We start from the raw sequence: 23,048 nt of genomic DNA, 5'->3' as shown, positions 1-23,048 counted from the left end.
AGATCTCCAGGGCCCTCAATGTAAGCCCTGCTCTACTGGAGACATGTGTGTGATCTTGATCGACAGTGAGCTGACCCGGGCTTCCTACGTAGCCAGCCAGCTTCTTCATTTCATTTCTGCCTTTGCAGATGTGCTTAGAGACTGAATCTTGAATGGTACATTTGCCCTAGACCAGTGCTCCTCAATCTGTGCGTTCCTACTCCTTTGGGGTGGGGGGAGAGGTTGTGACCTCACAAGAGTCCCTTGAGACCAATGGAAAACACACATTTACATTGTGATTCATAATAGTACCAAAAATACAGTTATGAAATAGCATCAAAAATAATGTTATGGCTGGGGATCACCACAAGATGAAGAACTTGTGATGATTAGAATGTTTGATATCCTGCTTACTCCCTGGAGACAAGACTGAACAGGTTCTCATTGAACCTGGAGCTAGGCTGGCTGCCAGTCAAACTCAGAGATCCTCCTGTTTCTGCCCCTATGATATGGGTTAGAAGCATGTATGTTGATACTTTAGGTTTGTATGTGGGTTCTGGAGATCTGAGCTTAGGTCTTCATACTTATGCAGAGAGCATTCTTTCCCATCGGGCCATCTCCCCAGGTCCTCCCTAAAGCCTTTGGTAATCTCCCTCCTCCTCCATTCCGCGCCGCCCTTGGCCCTGGAGTAAAGGCGTGTGGATGGATGTGTGAACTACCAGAGGCTGCCTTGCCAATGGTAATGGTAGAATCAATCATGTGTTGAGACTTTAGGTCAATGACAATCAACATTTTTCTATATAGCATCTTATTTAATACTCAGAGCCAGGGAAAGAAACTTCTGGCAGTATCTACTTTGCAAACAGACACTAGAGGGTTTTAAGAAACGTATCTGAGATTCACATTTTCTAACTAGCCAGGATTCACCTCCTGCCTTCGCCCCTGAGACCCATGGCTCCTGCCTTCCACCACTCTTACCACATCTCATCTGCTTTCTCTTCTCCAGTGAGCACAGAGAAGCCCCCCACCTACCCCCCAAGACCTGCTGGGTACCTAGGCCACCTACACTGCTCTGATCCCAACCTTCATTAGTCCTCAACTGCCATCTGTGAGAGCGACCCCATGCTCTGCATTCTCAGTCCTGGTGACCCGAGTCTTCACATCCTTACTTGTGCCTGACCTAGCTGGCTGCCCTTGTCCGTGCTCAACACAAGTCTCAACTTTGTTGTTGTTATTGTTTTATTTTTTTGAGAAGGGGTTTCTTTGTGTAGCAATGGCTGTCCTGGAACTCACTTTGTAGATCATGCTGGCCTCAAACTCAGAGAGATTCACCTGCTTCTGCTTCCCAAATGGGGATTCAACTTATCTCTGGAATCTTCCCTGGCTAATTTGGTGGCCATTTATGGTTCCTGCATCAGCTATGTGTTGTTATCTGATTAGCCTGATGCCTCGCCGTGCTAGGGAGATGTGGCTCCATCAACTCTCCATGGCCTTACGGGTGCCTCAGCTGCAGACTCAACTAACTGAATATAGGAAACGTTGCCTTTAATATTGAGTATGGATGGGCTTTGCAATCCCCTCACCTCTCATCTGCATGATCTCAGGTATGAGAAATAATCTAGGGAGGACAGACAGTATGTAGAAGACCTGTTTAGGTCACAGGCAAATAGCACACTTTTATACAAGGGGCTGAAGCTTCCACAGAGCTTGGTAACCTTGGCAGGCCCATGACCCAATGGTGTGGATGATGAGAGTCTCTTCCTCAGCCCCTTGCCTAGCTACTAAACTGCTGAGGGCAGTTGGTGAAGTGAGTGTCTCTCCTCTCAGCGTCTGCCCTAGGGGTGAGCCCGTCCCTAAGGACTCAGTGTAACCTATAGTGAGTGGTATCCTGCACAGGCAAATCGACTTCCAAACGTTTTTCACTTTCATATTAATCTCACCAGGCAATTTCCTTGGCTGGACCTTGGAGGCTTATCAGAGAAGCTGAGAAAATTCTAGACTGTCTTTGACAAGTCAGGTCCCAGAGATGCTCATGCATTTCAAGAGGCAGCCAAGGTTGCCAATCAGCATGGGGTTGATGCCCTAACACAGCAGCAGCTATCTACAGTGTCACCATATCCTACAGTGACAGTGGCTCTCCCTTTTCACTAAAGCAGCTGTGGGCCCTGGGCAAGTCACCCCCCCATCCTAGAACTCCATGTCTGATCTTCTTTTCCAGTCAGATCTTTGAGACTCTCCTTTATAATCAGCTCAAAAGGGCATAGACTTCTCTGGCTGAGTCCCTCTATCATAATTCCAGAAACTTCTGAAGGCTTCTGGTCATGGCATCCAACTCCTTCCAAGATCTCATGGGTCATTATATTTCCAGTGAATGCATTCACTCTTTCCAGAAAGCCTTGATAGCCCTGGGACTGACTCTACGGGAGTGCCCCCACCCCAGGAGTCTTCTGCTGCTTGCACCTTGTTGAGCAGTGTCTCCATCTTCCCCTTAGCAGGAGTCGCCCCCTGCCTGCCTCCTGCAGCCCCTCAGGCATGCTGGGGGTCCTTGCTGTGTTCCCTTTCTTCACTCCCTCCTTACTCTGTTCCAGGTTGCTGATCATTCTTAATGTCCTCAAGACCAGATGTAGGGATACAGGAGAGGCCTGGACTAGAGCCTCATGATTGAGCAGATCTCTTCCTCTCAAGATTATGACCCTCTGGCTCCTGGTACCACTTAGCATTAGAGTTCTGGGCTGGCCTAGTTCGGAACCATGACCCATGGGTCACATACTTGCTGGATTGTCTGGGGTCCTGTATTTGAGAGAACTTCACAAACTAACATGCAGGGCAGACCTGGGTTCAAACCTTCATCGCTCCTGATGAAGTGACCTCGTGCATTTAAATGACTGACATAATACAAGCTATTTTAGTTTCTCTGTGCCTCCATCCCTCCCCATAAATGGAGATGACAGAGCCTATATCAGAGGGTTTCAGGAAGGTTAGGTAGCTTGAGACAATAGCCATGCCAGGTGCCTGACTTCCAGCAAGTGGCTGTAGGATGGTGGTTACTGGCAGTAAGCTCTATTGTGTGACTGTTACTGCAGGGCCAGACTCAGACTGTTTGGATCTGGAGCCTACATGGCATGAGAAGAGGATTGGTTCTTAAGCTCAGAGAGCCCTCTGGTGGTCAATCTGGGAAAGTACACAAAGGAAGAGGGTTGGGTCTTTGGTCTGGGAGGTGCCCTCTGAGAGTGAGCGCTTCTCTGAGGACAATGGAATAACAACTTGACTAACGCAGTGTTTCCCAAACTCAGTTGTTTGCTATCTATCTATCTATCTATCTATCTATCTATCTATCTATCTATCTATCTATCTATCTATCTATCTATCTATCTGAATAGGGATTTTGCTTGTGTTAAAAGAGAGTGACCGGCCCTGGGCGTGGCTCAGCTGATGGTCAGTCCCAGCACGGCATACATGTAATGTGACAGTAAGGTAGGGTGAGCAGTCCAAGCTTACTTTCAGCTCTGTAGTAAGCTCGAGGGCAGCCTAGGCTATATGAGGCCCTGTCTAAAGAAAATTAACTCACAATGTCTTCATTGTTAGGAGCTGGCTGTCACTGCTGTTTACAGTGCGTAGCCTTCACTGTCATCCTGACTAGATTTGGAAGCCATTCCGGGTATGGCTTGGAACTCTCCAAAGAAGCTTAACTGAATCAGTCTTTGAATTGATTGCAGGTCCCACTGAGTTGACAATATTATCCATCACAGTAACCACTGTGATATTATTTACTATATTTTTTACTGGTAGAAAAAAAATAAAGAATTCCAGAAGGACTTTGGTAAAGAAGCAAAAGGAATCATTGGCGGGAAGACAGTCTTTTCAACAAGTGGTGCCAAAGACTGAGTCTCCTCATCTAAAAAGCTGAGTGAGACCCAGGTCCATTAGTGAAACATACAACTGTAAAAGATATCCTGGGGCTGGAGAGATGGCTCAGCAGTTAAGAGCACTAACTGCTCTTCCAGAGGTTCTGAGTTTAATTCTCAGCAACCACATGGTGGCTCACAACCATCTGTAATGGGATCTGATGCCCTCTTCTGGTGTGTCTGAAGATAGCAACAGTGTACTCATATAAATAAAAAATAAATAACTCTTTAAAAAAAAAAAAGATATCCCAAAACCCCAGAAGCTATCATATAAGAAAATACAGACTGTCTTTGGTATAACAGTGACTTTTAAAAAGAATCACCCAGGAGACACCTGGCTATGTCTTCCAGGAAGTTTCTAAAGAGGTTTAAGTGACAGGGGAAGACTGGCCCTGAATGTGGGATGGAGCCTCAGACTGGATGAAACGGGACCAGTAGAAGTCCAGCTAGGCAGCAGCATGTACCGCACATGGAGGGGAGAATTGCTAAGGTAGACTGCCTGAAAACGTCTGCCGTGTTTTGTAATGTATAGTGTAATTCCTGTATTTGAGAGGCTGAGGTAGGTGGAGCTAAATTGTTCCAAATGACATGATGTGGTGGATGTCCTGCTACAACACCAGGAATAAGCTCTGTTGTGTACTATGGACTTTGCTTCACAGCGTGCCTACGTAGGTTCACCGATGTAAGAAATGTGCCATTCTTTTGAGGGATGCCCATGCATGTGTAAGGGCCTTGGGTGATAGCTCTGTGTCTTCCACTCAAGACTTATTGAGAGCCTCTGTGACAAGAGCTGGGGACGTGGCTCCAGTTGGTAGAGTCTTGCCTAGCATGCCTGAAGTTCTGAGTTCTATTCCCAGTGCTGCATAAACCCCATATGATGACGCACACCCAACACTCAGGAGATAGAGGTGGGGGGATGGGACGTTTGAGGTCATCCTTGGCTGCATACTGAGTTGGGATGTATCCAGCTGGGCAGGAATCAGGTCAAAGCTGATCGAGGATATATTAGTGCGCAGTGGAGCTGGGCAAGGCAGCCTACCTGCCTGACTCCAGAGCGTGAGTTCATATGAATGTGTCTCACTGCCATCTGTGACTGACTGGACTGTCCAGGCTTAGGTGCCAACTGCTGCCAGGGGAAGTCCCACTGAGCAGCAGAACGGCAGTTGCTGGGTCCCCAAGACTTGTTGCACCCATCCCATGTGGTGCTGGGAAATGAAGTCTTGAGCCTTGGACTTCTGACATGCTTGTGCTCTAGAACCTTTGTTTCCCCATCTTTATATTGAGGAGCTTGGGGCTGGTAAGATGGTTTGGCTGGTGGGAGTGTGCCACCAAGCCTGTTGACTTAAGTTTGGTCCCTGGGAGCTACGTGATGGAAGGAGAGAACTCCCACAAGTTGTCCTCTGACCTCCAAACATATTATTATTATTATTAATTATTGAGACAGGGTTTCTCTGTGTAATCCTGGCTGTCCTGGAACTCACTGTGTACACCAGGCTGGCCTCGAACTCACAGAGGTCTTCCTGCCTCCGTCTCCCAAGAGATTAAAGGCATGCACCATCAGGCATAGCTCAAAGATCATTTTTAAAAAATTGAACTTGAGAAGGGGTATTGAAATCAGAGGCATTTCCCCAAAATAGTGTTCTGGCCCCACTCAGACCTCTGACTTCATGTCTGGTTAAGGTCTAGAGTCTAGCTTAGCAGGTATCAGGGTGATAGACCCCTCCAGCTCCTGAACTCTTTAAGAACCTGGACTTTATGAACCTGTCTCTTGACATAGCCCTGACCTAGCCTGAAGTGCTCTAAGTGACACAGAAAATAACAGTAAAAAAAAGATATTTATTGTTAAAAAAAAAAAAATCAAATGGCCACCAAAGCCAGTTGTGCAATCAGTCACACCCACAGTCACACACGGCCAACAAATGCACCCTTCCCACACAGCGGTCTCTCTGAACAGCTCTGTGGGTGGGAGTTTCTGTGGCTCTAACTCCAAAACAACACATGTGAAAAGGCAGTGGACCAGAGAGGGACAGGCAGAAGACAGAGTACTCAGGCCACTACAGACCTCCCTGGCTTCTAGTCTCTGCCATTCCCAGCTACATAACTCTCTACACATGTGCACAGACACACGATCCACGGGTGCCCACATGTGCAGACATGTGCCCACACTGACACCCCATGCATGGGGCTGAGTCAGTGTGGGTAACACTTGATTGGCAGGCGTCTGTGATGAAGGGGAGGGAGAAGGCAGGTTGTCTGGCCTGGATCCGCTGGCTGGCTCTCTGCCTCCACATGGTCCTGGATGGCAGTTGAATTCCTTGTGTCTAAACAAGAAGAAACCCTCTTGGGAAGACACATCCAGACAACAAAGTTGAAAAGTGCCTAAGAATTTTTCAAATGAAAGACTTCCTTCTTGCTCTTGGCCAAAAGTGCCTTAGGAAGCTTGGGACAGTTAACTCAGCATTCCACAAGATCTGGATTCTTCAATGCAGAAGGTTCCAGGCGGGATCCCACCAGCAGAGGTGGAACAAGTCCTGAAGCTTCAAGGACAAGACTTCCAGAAGATGGAAGTCCAGGTGACTCAACTTCTAAGAATGTTCTTGCTGCCAGTGCCCAGAATGGCGCGGACATGAGACACTTGGCATAGATGTCCCAAAGGTACACAGAAAACAGATACTCGGTTGACTGTGGTACCTGCTTGCAGGCTGCTTACCCCTCAGCCTCTTAGGAGACCACTGCATGGATCTCAGAAGGCCCTGGTCTCTTCTCCACAGTAGCTGCATGCATAGTGACCTATCGGGCACAAACCTGCCTGCCCCATTATTGGCCCATGAGAAGCTGTAAGAATGTGGCCCAGACACACGAGCTGATGGTTGGCGCTCTTTCATGCTGGGGCTAGGAGCTGGTGGATCTGAGGGATTACCCTCCTAGTTCTCACCCCAGTGTGCACCTGTCTGGGCTCCTCCTCTTTCCTGGGGCCATACCGCCATTTTTACAGCTCTACCTTCAGCTTCTCGCCATCCTCAAGGACAAGCTGGGGACCCGAAGGGCACATTTTAAGAGATGGACACCTGGACTGGGGATGTGATGGCTTCCCTATTTCTCCCAGCCACACCCAACTCACTACCCATGACACTGGAAGACAGTGTGGGTCCCTGGATTCCCCGTGCTTTCCTCTGAGTGCAGGAAGCTAGAACATGACTTCCTCGCAACTTCCGTAGTCACTCTCTACCATATCTGAGCCCTCATAGTTGGGAGGAGCTCGAGGTTGGCTCCGCCCTGTGGCAGGTCCACCATTCACCTCACAGTCAGCATAGGAAGGCCCAGCTCTGCTGAGGCGCATGCTCACCCCCTTATATCCCCCCTCTGCCAGGCGGGGCCCACTCCCTCCCTGGCGGAACTGTGAATGGTAGTAGCTGATGGCTGTGTACTCGTTGAGACAGGGGGCAAGCAGATGTTCCCGGGGGCTGGGAGGCCTTGGGGGCATCAGGTCTTCCAGGTTCTGGTTGCTGTAACGGGGTGGGAGGGGTGCCCGCTTGTTTTCTAGTTCCAGGGGGAAAGGGAAACCCCCATAGAGCCCAGTGGGATCTGGCATCACGGCTGGACCGACATGGTGTCGAGGAGAGGGTGGCAGAGGTCCCTGCATTGCTTCAGGATGTGGATATTCCCAATGCTCCTTCCGGGAGTAAGTTGGAGGCCAGACTGCAGCTCCACTTGGGTATACTGAAAGAGAACAGTAAGACTTGGTGAGGTCTGTGCTTCCGTGGTACATTCTCGCAAACTGTACAGGGGTTATCAATGACCTGACATTTGGTAGGGATGGCTTAGGGAGCTGGTGGGCATGGGACCTATCTGTACATGTTGTCTCTGGAAGCTGGCATGGATCTATACTCTAGTGAAGGCAAATTGAAGCCTGGGGTTAAACTCAACGCCAGCCCATCTTATGAATCTCTACTGCCAACCTGTGTTAGTGAGAAGGGAGGTCTAGGGAAAACCATGTACAATTCTCTCCCATCCGTACTTCCATTAGACAGCTGCAGCTGAGAGTATAATCTCAGAACTGAAGGAAACAGATGCACACTGTGGATTTGGTGATGTCATAGGGGGGTGATGAGATGAGAGGAGGCTTGGAAGGAGTCCCCTTATCCCACACCTGCCTCTGCCAATGACAAGTTGAGATTTAGAGCAACTCATTTCATCTTTATGGCCTCAGTGGCCTACCATGACAATACCTGTTGTAACTACTGGAGAACATACTAGAAAAAATAGAAAGCACTTTACAAATCTACCTCTTTCTGAGCCAAAGATGAAAGGGACTATAGTTCCCTATTCTAGGCCAACCAAGTCTCACTTCAAGATTGGACTGCCAGAACCTTTTCCATTTCCAGAACAGCACAAAGGTGCAGACCTCCCCTCTTCATTCCCAAGTCCATCCAAGACTATCAAGTCTACATTTCATCAACTGACAGTCCTCTGGTGTGACTTAGGAGTTTAGAGGACTATGTCATGGAACAGATGATAAGCTGCAAACTCTGGGTCAAGTGACTTAGCACCTGCTCCAGTCATCTATGTACTGTGACCTAGAATGTGGCCCTTCATGTCCCATACCTAAAGATTGGTTTAATCAATGACTTCCATTTTAGAGTAGTTTGAGCTCCCACCCCCATTCCATCCATCCCTGAGCCACAGGACTTCTAGTTATACTGACCCAGCTCCTCGCCCGACCAGGTTCTCTTGATGATGGGCTCGTGGCCAGGGTGGGAGGAGACTGCAGCTGGTGGGAGCCTGGGAGGCACACTGCACACCATCGGCCGCTGTTTAGAGCTAGGTCCGAAGGTGACGAGTTCATTTGGAACCGAGGTCTTGCTGGGCTCCAGTTGGTTTAAGTTGTTGCAGGAACTGGTGTTAAGGGGGTCAAGCTCAATGGCGGGTGAAGCTTGGGTGTCTACACCAATGCTCCTGGCTAGAAGGTCTGGGTCCTCCATGGCCACTGGCTTGTGAGACTTGCAGCGACGACAGTAGAGGAGGAGTCCCACGGTGGCAATGATGATGAGAGGTAAGGCTACTATGATTACCAGAAACTCCTGCTGTCCCCAGTCCCCTCTCTTAATCTCAGGAGTGATGAGGCAGTGTCCTCCAGAGCAACCCCTTGCTTCCATCTCACACCTGCAGAGATTGAGAAGTACTTAGCAGACTTACAAAGGTCCCTTTTAAAACAAAAACTATTTATTTAACCTATGAATATTTTGTATGCATGCATGTTTATGCACCACTTGTGTGTCTGATGCCCTCTGAGGCCAGAAGAGGGATAAGATTCTACAGACCATTCATGAGCTACCACGTAGGGCCTGGGAATCAAACCCAGGTCCTCTGAAAGAGGAACAAGCACTCTTAACCACTGAGCTATTTTTCCAGCCCCATGGGATAGAGGACTCACCCCCCAATCCTGTGACTTAGCAACCCCTACTTGTGTGTGTGTGTGTGTGTGTGTGTGTGTGTGTATGTGCGCGCGTGTGCAGTCTGAGGCTGGGAACATAGTTCAGTGAATAAGGGCACTTACTGTCCAAGTGTGAGGTACTGAGTTTGTATCACTAGTATCCACACAAAAGCTACCTATGTTGGCCCCAAAATGTGAGGAGTAGAGACAGGAGGCCTTGTTGGCCCCCAGTGCTGTGAGATCCTATCTCACAAGAATAAGACAGAAGGCAATAGAGCAGAACACTAGGCATCCTCCTCTGGACACCTCATGTTATTGGGTATGTGTAACCCTACATATACAAATATGCATACAAGTATATATGTGTGTATGGGCACGTGTGCATATGAATGCACATGTGGGTGAAGACAGATGCCATCTTGGATGTCATTCCATAGGCACCACCCACCTTGTTTTTGAAACAGGGCCTCTCAGTTGATGAGAGACCAACTAAGTGAGGCTGGTTGGCCAGGAAACTCCAGGAACTTGGCCTACCTCTGCCTCTTGAGAGCAGGGGTCACAAGTGTATACTACCAAACCCATCGTTTTTTGGTGGGTTCTACTGATTGAACTCAGATTCTCAAGCTTGCAAGGAAGGAAAGCCGGTTACCAACTGAGCCATCTTCCCATGGTCAAGCACAGGATTCAGAAGCATTTGTGACCATACAACCTGCTAATATCCATTTCGACCAATGACATCCAGGACTAGGATATTCTCTCCACTAATGAAGTAAGATGCTACTGCTATGGAGACATCTGGTCTACCAGGTTATCCCCTAGGAAGAGTGTCTATTTATCAGATACAAGTCAGCTGAGGCACAGGAATAGAAATCAGATAGAATGCTGCATGCTGCTCTTCACTGAGCCCTAAGAAACCAGAATGGCCCCGCACAGCCTAGCTGCTTCACATGCTACTACTGCTTGGAGGAAGTACTAATTGTCAACTGACAGAATCTTGAAACATCCAGGAGATGGATGACTGTGTGAGTGTGCCTGTGTGGAATTACTATGATTACATTATCTTAGGGAAGCGGGAAGACATGCCCACTGGGGGGGGGGGGGCACCATTCCCTGGCTAGGATACTGAGCAGTACCACTAGAGAAAGGGAACTGAGCAGCAGTGTGCATTCATCTCTCTCTGCTTCCTGACTGTGGATGTGGCCAACTGCTTCAAGCTCCTGTCCCCTTGGCATCCATGATGGACTGTGCCTGTGAACTATGAGTCAGAATAAACCCTTCCTTTCGTAAGTTGCTTTAGTCAGAGTATTTGATCACAGTAACAGGAAGAGAACCTAGTATGTGACTTCCCAGGCCATCTTCAACTTGGCATTGCCTGGTAGAAGGCCCTTAGTAAACATCTATTGCCAGCTTTTTTTTTTTTTTTTTTTTGGAGGGATTGGAAGAAAAAGTTCCTCCCTCCCACCCCAATTGAGCCACAGATATCTCTCAGTGCTTAGAATTTCACCACAAGCACCTTGTTCTGCACTGTAAAATGCTATGTTCCCCAGGTTCCTCTTTTAAAACACAAGCACCAGCTGGGCGGTGGTGGCACACACCTATAATCCCAGCACTCTGGGAGGCAGAGCCAGGCAGATTTCTGAGTTCAAAGCCAGCCTGGTCTACAGAGTGAGTTCCAGGACAGCCAGGGCTATACAGAGAAACTCTGTCTTGAAAAAACCAAATCCAAAAAACAAAAACAAAAACAAAATAAAACAAAAACCCACAAGCACCACTTTTCTGGCGTTGCTTTCCAATGACCCTGATGCATATCATTTTACATCAGAACAGGCAGGGAACAGGATAGCAATGATGTCTGCTAAGTGTGCCCTTCCCCTAGCCTTGAGTAGGTGAAATAGACATTAAGTGGGGGCACCATTCCCTGTTGGACCTTAACGACCCAGGTAGAGTCTCGCTGCACCTGCAGTTTCCTACAGTAGACTGCCTGCTGAGCTTGCTTTGCAACACAATCCAGCTGAAACAAAGGATGGGGTCTATGGGTTTTCCCTATATAAATGCTGTGCTGAATATTAAACTTTGAGCCTTGATCAGAACCTTTGTCTTGGCTTCATCCTTCTCTCACACCCTGTTATTTTTCATTTCCAGCCCCCCTTTCAGGTAACCCAGTTTGTCCGTGGCCACTGGATGGCTACAGCTGAGGACTTGAGTCATTGAAACCCTGGGTAATCTTGGGAAACCCTTTCTCTCTCTGGGTCTCAGTTTCCCCATCTCCAAAACAGTGGGAGAAGTCAACTATGCCGTTGACTTTTCTTTTCTTCTTTTTTCTTTTCTTTTTAAAGATGGTATGTCTTAGTCCAGGTTGACTTTGAACTCACTATATCTGCATAGATGATTATGCGTGGGGTTGTTAGGGAAGGAGACACATTCTAGAAATCACCAGGTCATGTTGGTCCCCAGTACAGTGTTAATTGTGTTTATGTATGTGTGTGTGTGTTTGTGAGTATATGGGCCCATGTATGTGCATATGCCTACCCCTGTGCACACATGGGAAAGCTAGAAGAGGGCAGTGGATGTCTTCATTTATCACTCTCTATCTATTCCTTTGAGACAGGCTCTCTCCCTGAACCTGGGGCTTTCATTTTTCTTGGCTGGGCTAGAAGCCAGAAAGTCATACAATCCCCTTGAAGTTGAGGTCACAGACATTCCTGGAGTCCATGGCCAGTTATGTGAGTGCTGGAATCCTAACTCTCATACTTACGATTGAGCAGCAAGCACCCTTAACCACTAAGCTTTCCCTCCAGCCTGGACTTCCACCTTCTGACTCTCTTGCTTCACCTCCTAACTGCTGGAACTGCAGTCGTAAGCCACCATGCCTGGTGGTCAATGGTTATTATATCCAGGCTGACTACACGGGAATCTCCTGGGAGCTTGTTAAAATAAAATCAAGGCCCATTCAGGGTGATCCTGAATTCATAATTCATAATTATGATCATCGATTCATAATTCCCTCCTATGACTGCTTAAAGGTTCCTAAGCTTGGGGGATCCAACACTAGATCCCTGTCCAAGTGCATTGTTTATAGGTTTCTAGAATGTGTCTCCTTCCCTAACAACCCTCATGCCCTATCCTAACTGGGGGTAGAGTATGGAGTTTTGCAGTAGCGTCTAAGACAAAATTATTCCTGGGCCCAGGGGAATCAGTGTCCCTGAGTGTGTCTGGGACACATAGTACAAGGCAAGTATGGCCATTCTCTGCAGATGTCAGCCAGGGTTGATATAATCTAAAGAGTTGGTGAACTGTGTGGCTTCCTGGTCCTTTGTTATGGTCTGGTTCATAACTGGGCTTGGGAAACCACCTTTTCCCACAAGCCTTCCCTCCCACAATATCCTGATGTAAGAAAGTCATAGGAGGAAAAGGTCCAGAGGCTGGGCTTCTGGACTCGCATTGGCCTCCCTAGAGGTAAGAGGTGCAAAGATCATTCCCTAATGTTCCAGTGTAAGGAGCTAGGGCATGTGGCTTCCTTGGGCTTACCTGTCACCTGTGTAAGGGTGAGGGCAGTTACAGGAAGTGCCTTCAGGAGAGGAGACACACGTGCCACCTTCTTGGCAGGACACAGAAGTACAATTCTCCCTTCCAAGTTCACAGTTCCTGCCAGAGAATGGAGGGGGGCACCTGCACAGGTAGCCTAGGAGAAAGAGGAAGGTGGGTAAGCAATTGGCTAGTAGCTGGGGGCCCCAGTAAGACCTGTGTCGTTGTGTGGTATTTCAAGAATCATTTATCTGCTAGAGACTAGTGGCTTGCCCAAGTTCACCCTGGGCTATGGTGAGAGACCTTCCCTGTCAACTCTACAGTAAGATACAAGGGATAGATCACTGTCAGGGCCCTTTAGGGTAAACCTTGGGGTCATCTTCCCAGTCCATACCTGATCCGAGGGCAGGTGAGCAGCTCCCACCATTAAGGCATGGGTTCTGGCTGCAGGCGGTGCCGGGCCAGCAGCACTGGCTGAGGGCCCATGTCTCTAGCCGGCCCACCATCTTCTTTCCATGGCCAGGAAGCTCTAACCTCTCACCATTAACCACAACAGCATCCAGACAACCTTCAAAGCCCAGGGAGACATTTGAGGAAGGACTCGAGGGGGCAAGGCCACCCAGCAGTAGGTGTCTCTCAGTCCTCAGACCCTGGCATTCCTCTGGGATGACAAGGGAAGCGTTGTCTGTGATGTCAATCAATAGATGAACAGAAGTGTCCCTCTCCTCCAACAGCATGGAGTGCCACTGTCCATTATTCACAGGATGACGGGAGGAAAAGTTTCCATAGAAACCACCAGGACAGCGGTATTCCAGGTGGGGGAAGCCATTGACCAGCTGCAAAGAGAGCATAGATACCCATCAGCAAAACAAGAAGTTCTGTAATCCTGTGACAAGGTTTCAGTTCTCCCCCACCACCCTTTGCCAGGTAGCCAAGAAGGACCTTGAACTCCCGAGCCTCCTGCCTCTACCTCCTAATTAGCTACTCACCATCAATCCAAATGTCCTCAAAATCCCATCCAGTCCTCACCATATTTCATGGAATGATCAAGATCCCATTTGACAGATGAGGATATTGAGGCCAAAAGTTACCTTACTGATGGGACCCTGTGCTTTAGATCATTGGTGATTTGCATGGAGCAGCTAACTTAGCCTAAGTGTTCAGCTCCAGACTAGCGAGAAACTAAACACCAAGGTGGAGGACACCTGAGGAGCAACACCTGAAGCTGCCCTGTGGCCTCCGCACATTTGCATGCACACACATCATAAGTCTCTGAAGTTAAGGTGTTAGAAAACCTCTGGCTTAGAACATTCTAGTTTTCTTTACTCTCAGCAGATAGTTGTGCTTATAGAGCACCAGGCCAACCTGGGGTACACAGCGAGACCCTGCTGCAAAACAGAAGCACAGCTGGGGTGTGTAGCTCAGTGGGAGTGTGCTTGGCTCACCAGCCTCTGATTCAGGTTCAGTTGCCTGTGCTGGCAAGCATCAGGTTGATGTTGTGTTGATAAACAAAAACATAAACAAGGCAATAGAAACTAGGCGTGCCCTGGGCCAAATATTTTCCTGTTTATTATGGGCAAGGTAGTTTCTTTAGAAAACTTTGAACGTTGTTGGAGGCAAAGATGCCTTCCCATGTCCTCATCCACTGCCCAGCCTTCATCCCATGACCCCAATGGCAGATGATCCTCCACTGCTGCCTAGCATCAGACCAACCAGTTGTGACTGAACACGACTTTTCTCTCCTCAGACACAAAGCTCTCAGCTGATGGTCTTGCTTCCTGCTGAAGGCACCGAGGGCGCTTGCAGGCGCTCAGACATCATGACCGTCCTCCTCAGCTAAAGCTGGTCCCTCTGTTGACCCATGTCCCCTTCACCTCCTCCAGCACCAGGTTCTCTGGCCTCCTCTCTCCTGCATCTGCCTTATAGGATTATTTCAGCCACCAGCCCACAAACTCAGTCAGGCCTCCAATCTTAAAAAAAAAGAAAAGTTGTCTTGAACTTGGAATCGTTTTTCTATCTTTGTCCCCAAATGGACCTATCTGTCCTGTGAGAAAGAACACTGGTGTCAGTCAGTGTTCAGGGTTCTCTGTGTTGCTGAGTCAAATGACAAAATCTTCCCAGCTGCTCCACTCTCAGCAGCCGATCACTCAGCTAATCAAGGCTGTCTCCCCCTCCTTCTGCGCACTCTCCCTCCCCCTCTTCCTTTGTCTCCTCTTCCTCCTCTTTCCTTCTGCGTCCTTCTCATTTCTTTCCATCGTCTTCCTTTTTCTTCTCCTTTTCTTACCTTCTTTTCTTCTTCCTCCTCATATGCATCCAGCACTTTCTCCTCTCTTTCCTCTCCTTCCTCCTCTTCCCCTTCCGGCTTCTTCTTAGGATGATCCCGGAGCCTTGCACACACTAGGCTCTCTCCCTCATTAAGCCCACCCCCCAGCTCCTTTCTGATCCAAGTGCACTTGGATATCTGGATGTCCTCCTGGATGTCCTACTCCAAGTATTTTTTTTCCTAATCCCATTTGAAGGCTCATGCTTCATGCCCTTTGTTGGGTCTCCGTCTTCTTCCGTCTTCTCTCTTCATTGAACTGGACTCTAGGGATCTTAGCCTGTTTTCTGAGCTACGCTTCCTGGTGTTCTCCGGCAGCCTTAGGGCTTTCAGTAACATAGATGTGCTGCTGACCCTATGTCTCTCCAGCCCTATCCCAGACCTCTCTCACAACACTAGACGGGTTATGCTACCTCCTTCGGGAAGCCCACATGTCTAACCTGAGCCCCTAACCCCCCCTCTTCACCTCTGCTACCCAGGTCTTCAGCAGCTCCATCCTTCCAGTGCCTCAGGCCAAACTCCACACTTTCTCTACCCCCTCTTCCATGCACCAGGGAAGGCTGTTGGCTCCTAATTCCTTCCCGAAGCTGACACTTTCTTCACAGTGAACTCATTGGCCTGATGTCCGCAAGCTACCCTCACTTACCTAGGTTACTGGTGCCTCTGCCTCCTGTTTGGGTCTCTCTGCTTCTGTCTCTGTTCCTCTAAACTCTGTTCTCAAGCCAGGCACCATGACAACAACAAGGCAGGTTGTTGTGTTTGCTACAGGTCTTCAGAAACCCTCTGTTTTGCTCAGATGGAAGCAAAGTCTTTTCAAGGGTCTCTGAGACATTCACTAATACACACACCCCCAACCCCAATTCCATCACACTTTGACCCCAGCTGTGAGGCCTGTCCACCTTGCTTGCGTCACTGGAGCCCTATAGACGCTGGGCTATTGTTTAATGCCAAAAGTAGAGCGTGGGAGAGCCAATAAAAAGTTAAAAACAAAAAGAATGCCAACAGTCTCCTGTTGTTAGCATCTAACTGGCCATTATTCCCAACATGCCCGTGCAGCTCCCTCCCTGTGATGTGTTTTTTCCATCAGCAACTAATGACCATGCAAACACACATCCGGGTGTGTCTGTGAGGGGGATTCTAGAAAGGCTTAACTGTGGAGGGAAGACCATCCTGAATGTGGGCGTGGGGTCCTGGACTGGATAGAAGGGGGAAGAGAGCTGAGCACCAGCATCTCTCTCTCTCTGCTTCCTGACTGTCGGTACGACGTGAACAGGTAGCAGATGAGAATTCCATAGGACATAATACAAAGCCTTGAGAGACTGAGCATGCCCCCTCCCACGCCCGGGGAGACCCCTCCTCTCTGTTCCAGCATGCCCTCCCTTCTCCCTACCTTACCCCCACCCCCCACGTCATAGTCGTCCTTTCTTTCCCCTCTGTGGGGATGTGTAGAGGAGCAAGCAGCTGCAAGGAGGGTGTGGCCCAGGGATGGTGGGTGCAACATTTACATGGGCCGGAGTGGGAGGATCCCATGGACCCCTGGTGTGTGGGGTGGCTGGACACTGGGGATGGGGGTGTGTCTTACACACACACACACACCGTACTTACAGTGCCAGGGTTGTGTGGGCTCACATCCTTCTCACTATCTTCCAGGAATTTCTCATCCCACAGAGCAAGCAACCCCACCCCTGAATGACCTAGGTTATGAATCTTGAGGTAGAAGTCCTGTGTCTGTGTGTTCTGACAGTCAGCATCCTTGAAAACCACGAGAGGATTCTTTGCCAGGAATTGGCTCAGACATCCTCCCTGCACCCCCCATCTCCCCAATTTGGTGTGCCCATGGAAGCCACTCAGATGGGAGTCACCTTACCTTCAAGGAAATAGAGGCTGTTTCATTGGTGAACATTAGAAGGGCCCATGGCTGGAGTGTTTTCAGGTAGAAATGGATCTGCCAGTTCTGAGCCTCTAGGGGCCTATACCGCAGGTAGCTCTGACCACTGAACCTCAAGGTGGTACCTGCAAATGAACCCCAGGAGTCACTACCCTTGAGATGTCACAGGTCCCTTAGACTGACTTTGTCTCATTCAACCTTTGGGTGGCAAACAGGTCACTTCCCACATTTGATATGTGAAGAGCCCAGGCTGGGATCAAGTGGATCACATTTCCAGAGCCACAAAGGGAGCTGGGCTGTCACCCTGCGTGCTTCCCCCTGGATATAGGTTCCACAGAATCACTCCAGCCTGAGAGTCAGGAACAGTGAGCTTCCACCATGAAGAAAGAGAAGTCAACTAATCAGGTGAAGGAAGCCAAGTTTTTAAATCCAGTATTACCCGTATATTTTGGCTATCACCAGGAGACAGGAGGTAAAGCTGAAAAGGATTCTGCAGCTGTTTGAGATTCAGCAACTCAGGGTTCTGCCTTCTCCTTTGGATAAGCAGGGAACTTCACAAGCCATGACACCCTTGAGGGGTCAAGTTCTACTCTGTGATAAAGAAAGGGAGCTAGCGACAGATGGAGGGGTCAAGACCGGCGTCCCCGGCCCCATTACTGATTTCTAATACACAGTTTTGTAAACAAGAGTCTACGGTTTTGCCTGAGCAGTGGGATTGGGTATGCATCTTTAGCTTGGCTCATTTGGCCACCATGTGCTCTTAGGTGGTGACCTTTAGAAGTAGTGTGCTTTGAAAACTGTGGTGTTAAAATAAGCACTGCCTTCTCTAGACATAGAATCAGCTCTGATAGCCCTAGTTCCCCAGCATGAAGAACCTGCCTATTCATCCTCAGGACAAAGAATGAATGAATGGCATAGGCTCCTGATACCTGGGCAAGAGAGTACAGGAAAGGACACGAAAGGAAAACAGGGAGTGGGGGAGGCAGCTTGGGTACAAGGAATCCCAACATACAGAAATTCCTCAGCCTGGTCTTTCCATTGTAGCAGACGCTAATGGATGGGAGACAGAAATTGATTCCAAATAGGAATTCCCAAATGTGGCTGCATATCAGGATTTGGCTGAGGTTTCATTTAAAACCTAGCATCTCGGATACCCCAGTTGGACAGTCTGATTCGAATGCTCTGGCGCTGTGGCTCAGTTGGTAGAGTGCCTGAAGGTCTGTCCCTGCACTGCATAAACTGGGCAGGGCAGGGCAGCACAGCACATCCTTGTCATCCCAGCACTTAGGAGGCAGGGGCAGGAGGCTCAGGGTCCTGCTTGGCTATTCAGCCAGCTGGCGGTCAGGAAGAATTTTAAAACATCTTTCCATGGTGGGTACTGAGGAAGGGAGCCTAAAGGCAGGCCTTAAGACACTGGTCACATTCTGAGGTTTGTCAGAGCTTCCTGATACACTAATATATTGAGTTTTGGAAAACACATTGATGTGTTGACATCTTGAGATCCGTTGGACCTAAGCTGCCTCCCTCGTTTTCCTTTCTTGTCCTTTCCTGCAGTCTCAGGAGCCTATGACACATGAATCCATTTTCTGGAAATCCTATTTTTCTAAATTGTTAACAAGACAACCAAGCTCACCTCCACCAAATGTTCCCAGCAGTCAGCAATACCAGCTAGGGTTTCCCAAAGTGCAGTCCTGGGGCCACATGCTTCCAGTCGAATGACAAAGGAAGGGCTTGCCCATGGCTTTGCAATGAGAACTTTTAGCAGCACACCCAAAACAGTCTCTTTGTGCACACCTTCCTTGGTGCTATGTGTTAGAATTGCTACTGTCCGCTGCCAGACGGTCCAGAGAGAGGCTTCCGCTTTTATGGCTTTCCTTGAGGCAGGTTTTTGGGGCAAAATACAGAGAGGGAACTCTCTTACCCCCTAGCTTTGGCCCACTGTTCTCTGTCACTTTCTAAATCTGAGCCACAGTCTTCCTAATGCAAGCTTGGTGGGTCCCTAAAAGGTAAGCCAGCCCCCCATGTCCTCTGTGTTGGTGAGTGTACAATGCATGCCTGTGCACATGAGGGCCACAGGTCACTATTAGCTGCCTTCCTCAATTGCTGTCCGTTTTCCTTTTTAACACAGCGTCTCTCACTGAACCTAGAGCTGGCTGATCTAGCTAGGACGGCTGGCTAGCATACCTCAGAGATCCTCCTGTCTCCACCTCCTTAGCACTGGGGAGAAGAGAGGTACCTTAACTCAGGTTTTCTTATGTGAATGGTGAGCATTCCCCCAGCTTATGTTAGTTTTCTTTTAACAGTGCTGAGCTGGTTCAGGGACAGGTCTTCATGCTAGGTGTACCAGGTGAGTCTTTCCAGAAGACTGAGTTCCTGGGGTTTGCATAATGAGAGGCTCTGAATAGGACACACTGGTGCATGACTAGCCTGGCCTCCATTGGAGGATTATAGTTTCAGGCAAAGCCATGCCTGTCTTTAACACAGAAGGGACTGCTGATCCACATGGAGCCTGGTACACTGCAGGCTCTTTACAGCACCGACTGCTCCCATGTAGGTGACAGTCAGCATCATCCTGGGCTTACTGTGGCCAACCATGGGTTACATGATATTATATCTATATGGAATTACTCCCCAAACCAATCGTGTGTGTGTGTGGGGGGGTGCTGTTATTATTCTAGTGTATAGATGGGCAACAGTAATTTAGTAAACTTTACAGAACTCACCCAAGGACACGCCCAGAACCCACCCACTAGGAGATGATGGAGCTGAGAGGTCTAAACCTGAGTTGGGTCTACTTCTTGAGCTGATATCAGCAGGCTGTGGAGCTAACAGCAGGACCATCAGGAACTGACATGTCTAGAGGCTTCCGTCAGGCTCTTTCCCAAGGGCACCTGAAATGTCAATCTCAATCCTTAGAGGAGCAAAGCCCATGGGTGTAGAGAGGTCAAAGAATTCCCTCCAGTCATCTGGCTGGAATGCGGCCCGGTAAAGAAGTGAACCCCAGGAGCCTGATGCCCTGTCTATGTTTTTAGGTGCTATTGCTATTGTCATCGACCGTTATTTTCAGAACTCTAGGAAGCAGAGAGACTGCGAGTAGACTCTGTGAAGTCACTCCCAGTGTGTTTGTTGGTCTGTGGCATTTAGTTTGATTATAACAATGTACATGAACCTTGGTGGGAGTTTTCGTGGAGGCAGGCAGCCAGGACCCAGCAATCTATCCCCAGTTCTTACCATTGCAGGAACAGTTCCTCCCCAGGTGGTGTCGTGGTGTCAGGATGCTGAGCCTGGCTGTGCTGTAAGAGGGCCCCACCCTGGGCTCCAGGGATACTGTCTCTTGGCAGGTTTGATCCTGGCAGCTTGGCCCTTGGCACGGTACCACAGGCAGAGCTGACCTCATCTGAATTCCTACCGAGTGTTCCATCTCTTTGGCTGAATGAGCTATGGCAGATGCCAGATCCTGGAGATCATAGGAAGTTCCAGAATGGCCCTCAAAGACCAGGAGCACATCCACCCCAGCTGTGGTCTCTGCAGGCTGCAGGCTGGCCAAGTGGATGTTGGCTCGTTTGATGTCCAAGCTATTGCTGAAGAATCTCTGCAGGTTGCGCCAGTGGTCACTCACGAGCTCCTCGGGGGTGAGCTGGTGGAAGGCCATCCACACGGCTTGCTGCTGAGCCTCCTGCCCCATGTGCCACACGTGAACATGGACCCCAGTGGAGGTAGTGAAGGTCCCATCACTGACTGTGACATTAAACAGGTATCGGCCACGAGGCAGCCCTTGAGATGCAATAATCTTGCCATCGGATGCACCCACTGTGAAGTACCTGCCCGGGCTTCCTTCCTGCTCCAGGCTGTAGGTCAGTGTATCCTGGGGGTCTCGGTCTGTGGCATGGATTTTACCTATGATGCCACCCTGAAATTCCTCCTCCCCCTTTGTGATGAAGATTTCCAGTGGGAGTGTGGAGGGCGGAAAGCGGCTCTGCTCTGTGACGTGTACTTTGACCGACGTGGAAGATGACAACGGGGGGAGGCCACTGTCTGACGCCTGTGGGTAAGACAAACAGCACTGGTACCCAACAGTACCTTTACGCCCCTATCAGCCTAGACTCCCTTCTCCACACCTGCTGAGACAGTGTTGCGTGTTTGGAAAAAGATAAACCCCAACACACAGGGATGTGCTGGAGATTTTCTTAAGGTTTTGTAGGAAATATGGAAACAGAAAGACAGCAATTTCCCCAAACTTCCTGAACCTCGAGCCTCTTCCTAAATCCCTCCAAATAAACTTCCACATGTGTGCACGCACATGTATGCATTTACTTGTGTGCACATGCATAGGCTGACTGAGTCAGCTCTCCAGCACAAGCCAATCTTTTCGACTTCTTTCCTTCTGAGCCCTGTACCCCAACTCTCTGCCCTAGACTCTGGCAAGTTGGCAGGTACCTCTGGGCAGGCTTCATACCCCTCCATGGCTGCAACCCCACTGAGAAAAAGCCCCTCTGGGACTTCCTTTCCTACATGTTCACAACGGGAGTGTGAACTCCTTCTCTGGACCAGTTGAGAGCTTTCTGTGGCTGGGCCCTCTGTGGTGGTCAGGGACAGGCAGAATGAGTTACCAAACATGCAAACAGGCTATCAGTTTGGACAAAGCAAAGAAGATAGACAGGAAAACAAGTGAGGGACTGACTTAGGTCAGGTGGAGGTGAAGGCCTCTGTGAAGAAGGAAGAGCAGGTCAGGGATCCTGGGGTGCGGAAGAAGTAACATGCTCAGTTAAACCGGAAGGCCGTGGAGCAAAGGCAGGGAAGGCTGGGCTGGCCTTCACAGTGGACTGAGGAGCACAAGGCTGTGCCACAATTGTGAGAAACTGATGAAGGCTTTAAGTAAGGATGGAATGGCCTCCTTAGATAGGAGAATCAGGGCTGGAGGATGAGCCGGTGCTTACGAGTGCTAGGGCAAGCTTTGCTCTGAACACCCACAATGGGAGGCTCACAACTGCAGGCTCACAACCGCTTATAACTCCAGCTCCAGGGACCGAAACAAGTATATAAACAGGCATAAAAAATTAGGGTGATTGTTCAACCTGGCTTGTCAAGGCTAGCTTAGAGTGTTCTGCTGTGGATCAGTGATGCTTAGCTTTTCCGTCCATACAAAATTCAAATATTAAAATATGACCCCCATTGTTTGTAAGTGGAGTCTTTTAGGAAATAAGATCACAGTGATGGAGTCTTTGTGATGATAATTAGTACCTTAAGGGGAAAAAAACTTATGAGACAAGATCTAGCTATATAGATAACTCAGGCTAGCCTCAAACTTACAATCCTCCTTTATAACTCCTTTGTTTTGTTTTAAAACATGGTCTCAACATGTAGCCCAGTCTGTCCTGAAGGTTGCTGTCTAGCCTAGATTGACCTCATTCTTGTAATCCTCCTGCCTCAGCCTTCTAGTATTAGGATTGCAAGACTGTACCGCTATTTCTGGCTGAAAGGACACCAGTGCCCTTGTAAGCAGAGTCAGTGCTGCTTGCTGTTTTTATGCCGGGTAAGAAGAGGGCGCTCACCAGGGTCTGCTCACAGTTTAGTCTGATCTCAGCTTCAGCCCCCAGAACTGTGGGAAGTCTGACTGTAGCCTGCCCTACTTGTCCTTTCCGCTTATACTAGCCAGTTGAAATGGAGAGTACCGTGCAGTAAGCAATCCTCCTGCCCCACGACGATTGGCCAACTTTATCCATACTTCAATTTCCTTCCTTACATTACTTTCTATTTTTCAATCACAGGTCACTCTACACTCTTACCCACTCTTATCAGACACTTATTCGTGTCTGTCTTATTCTTCCTGTCTGGAGTGCTCTCCAGACCTTCATAGGTCTCCACTCGGATAGCACCTGTGTGACAAACACGAGTGTTCCCTGCCTTGAGTCTTTAGTTACTTTACTTACCTGTGTCAAGGCATAAGGTGTGACCCCCTCTTTATTTACTCATTGTTTACCTCCATACTCAGACTGG

The 23,048-nt window shown here is 48.9% G+C and overlaps 1 protein-coding gene across 1 annotated transcript in view; it reads right to left on the bottom strand.

The window, feature by feature from the left end:
• Window positions 1-5,785: 5,785 nt before the first annotated feature.
• The window catches only part of Fat2 (FAT atypical cadherin 2), a 62,252-nt gene continuing 44,989 nt past the window's right edge, over window positions 5,786-23,048 (bottom strand). Inside the window, exons 18-23 of the mRNA XM_052195732.1 lie at window positions 20,283-21,093; window positions 17,031-17,176; window positions 13,238-13,679; window positions 12,847-13,000; window positions 8,590-9,047; window positions 5,786-7,604 (exon numbers count right to left, since the gene is read on the bottom strand). Coding sequence (XP_052051692.1) covers window positions 7,072-7,604; window positions 8,590-9,047; window positions 12,847-13,000; window positions 13,238-13,679; window positions 17,031-17,176; window positions 20,283-21,093 — 2,544 coding nt within the window. The 3' untranslated portion in view covers window positions 5,786-7,071. The remainder of the gene's footprint in view (window positions 7,605-8,589; window positions 9,048-12,846; window positions 13,001-13,237; window positions 13,680-17,030; window positions 17,177-20,282; window positions 21,094-23,048) is intronic.

The sequence above is a fragment of the Apodemus sylvaticus genome, chromosome 10 (genome assembly GCF_947179515.1).
Source record: "Apodemus sylvaticus chromosome 10, mApoSyl1.1, whole genome shotgun sequence".
Taxonomy (NCBI): domain Eukaryota; kingdom Metazoa; phylum Chordata; class Mammalia; order Rodentia; family Muridae; genus Apodemus; species Apodemus sylvaticus.
The sequence above is the reverse complement of the archived record's forward strand: the minus strand, read 5'-3'. Positions and strand labels throughout refer to the sequence as shown.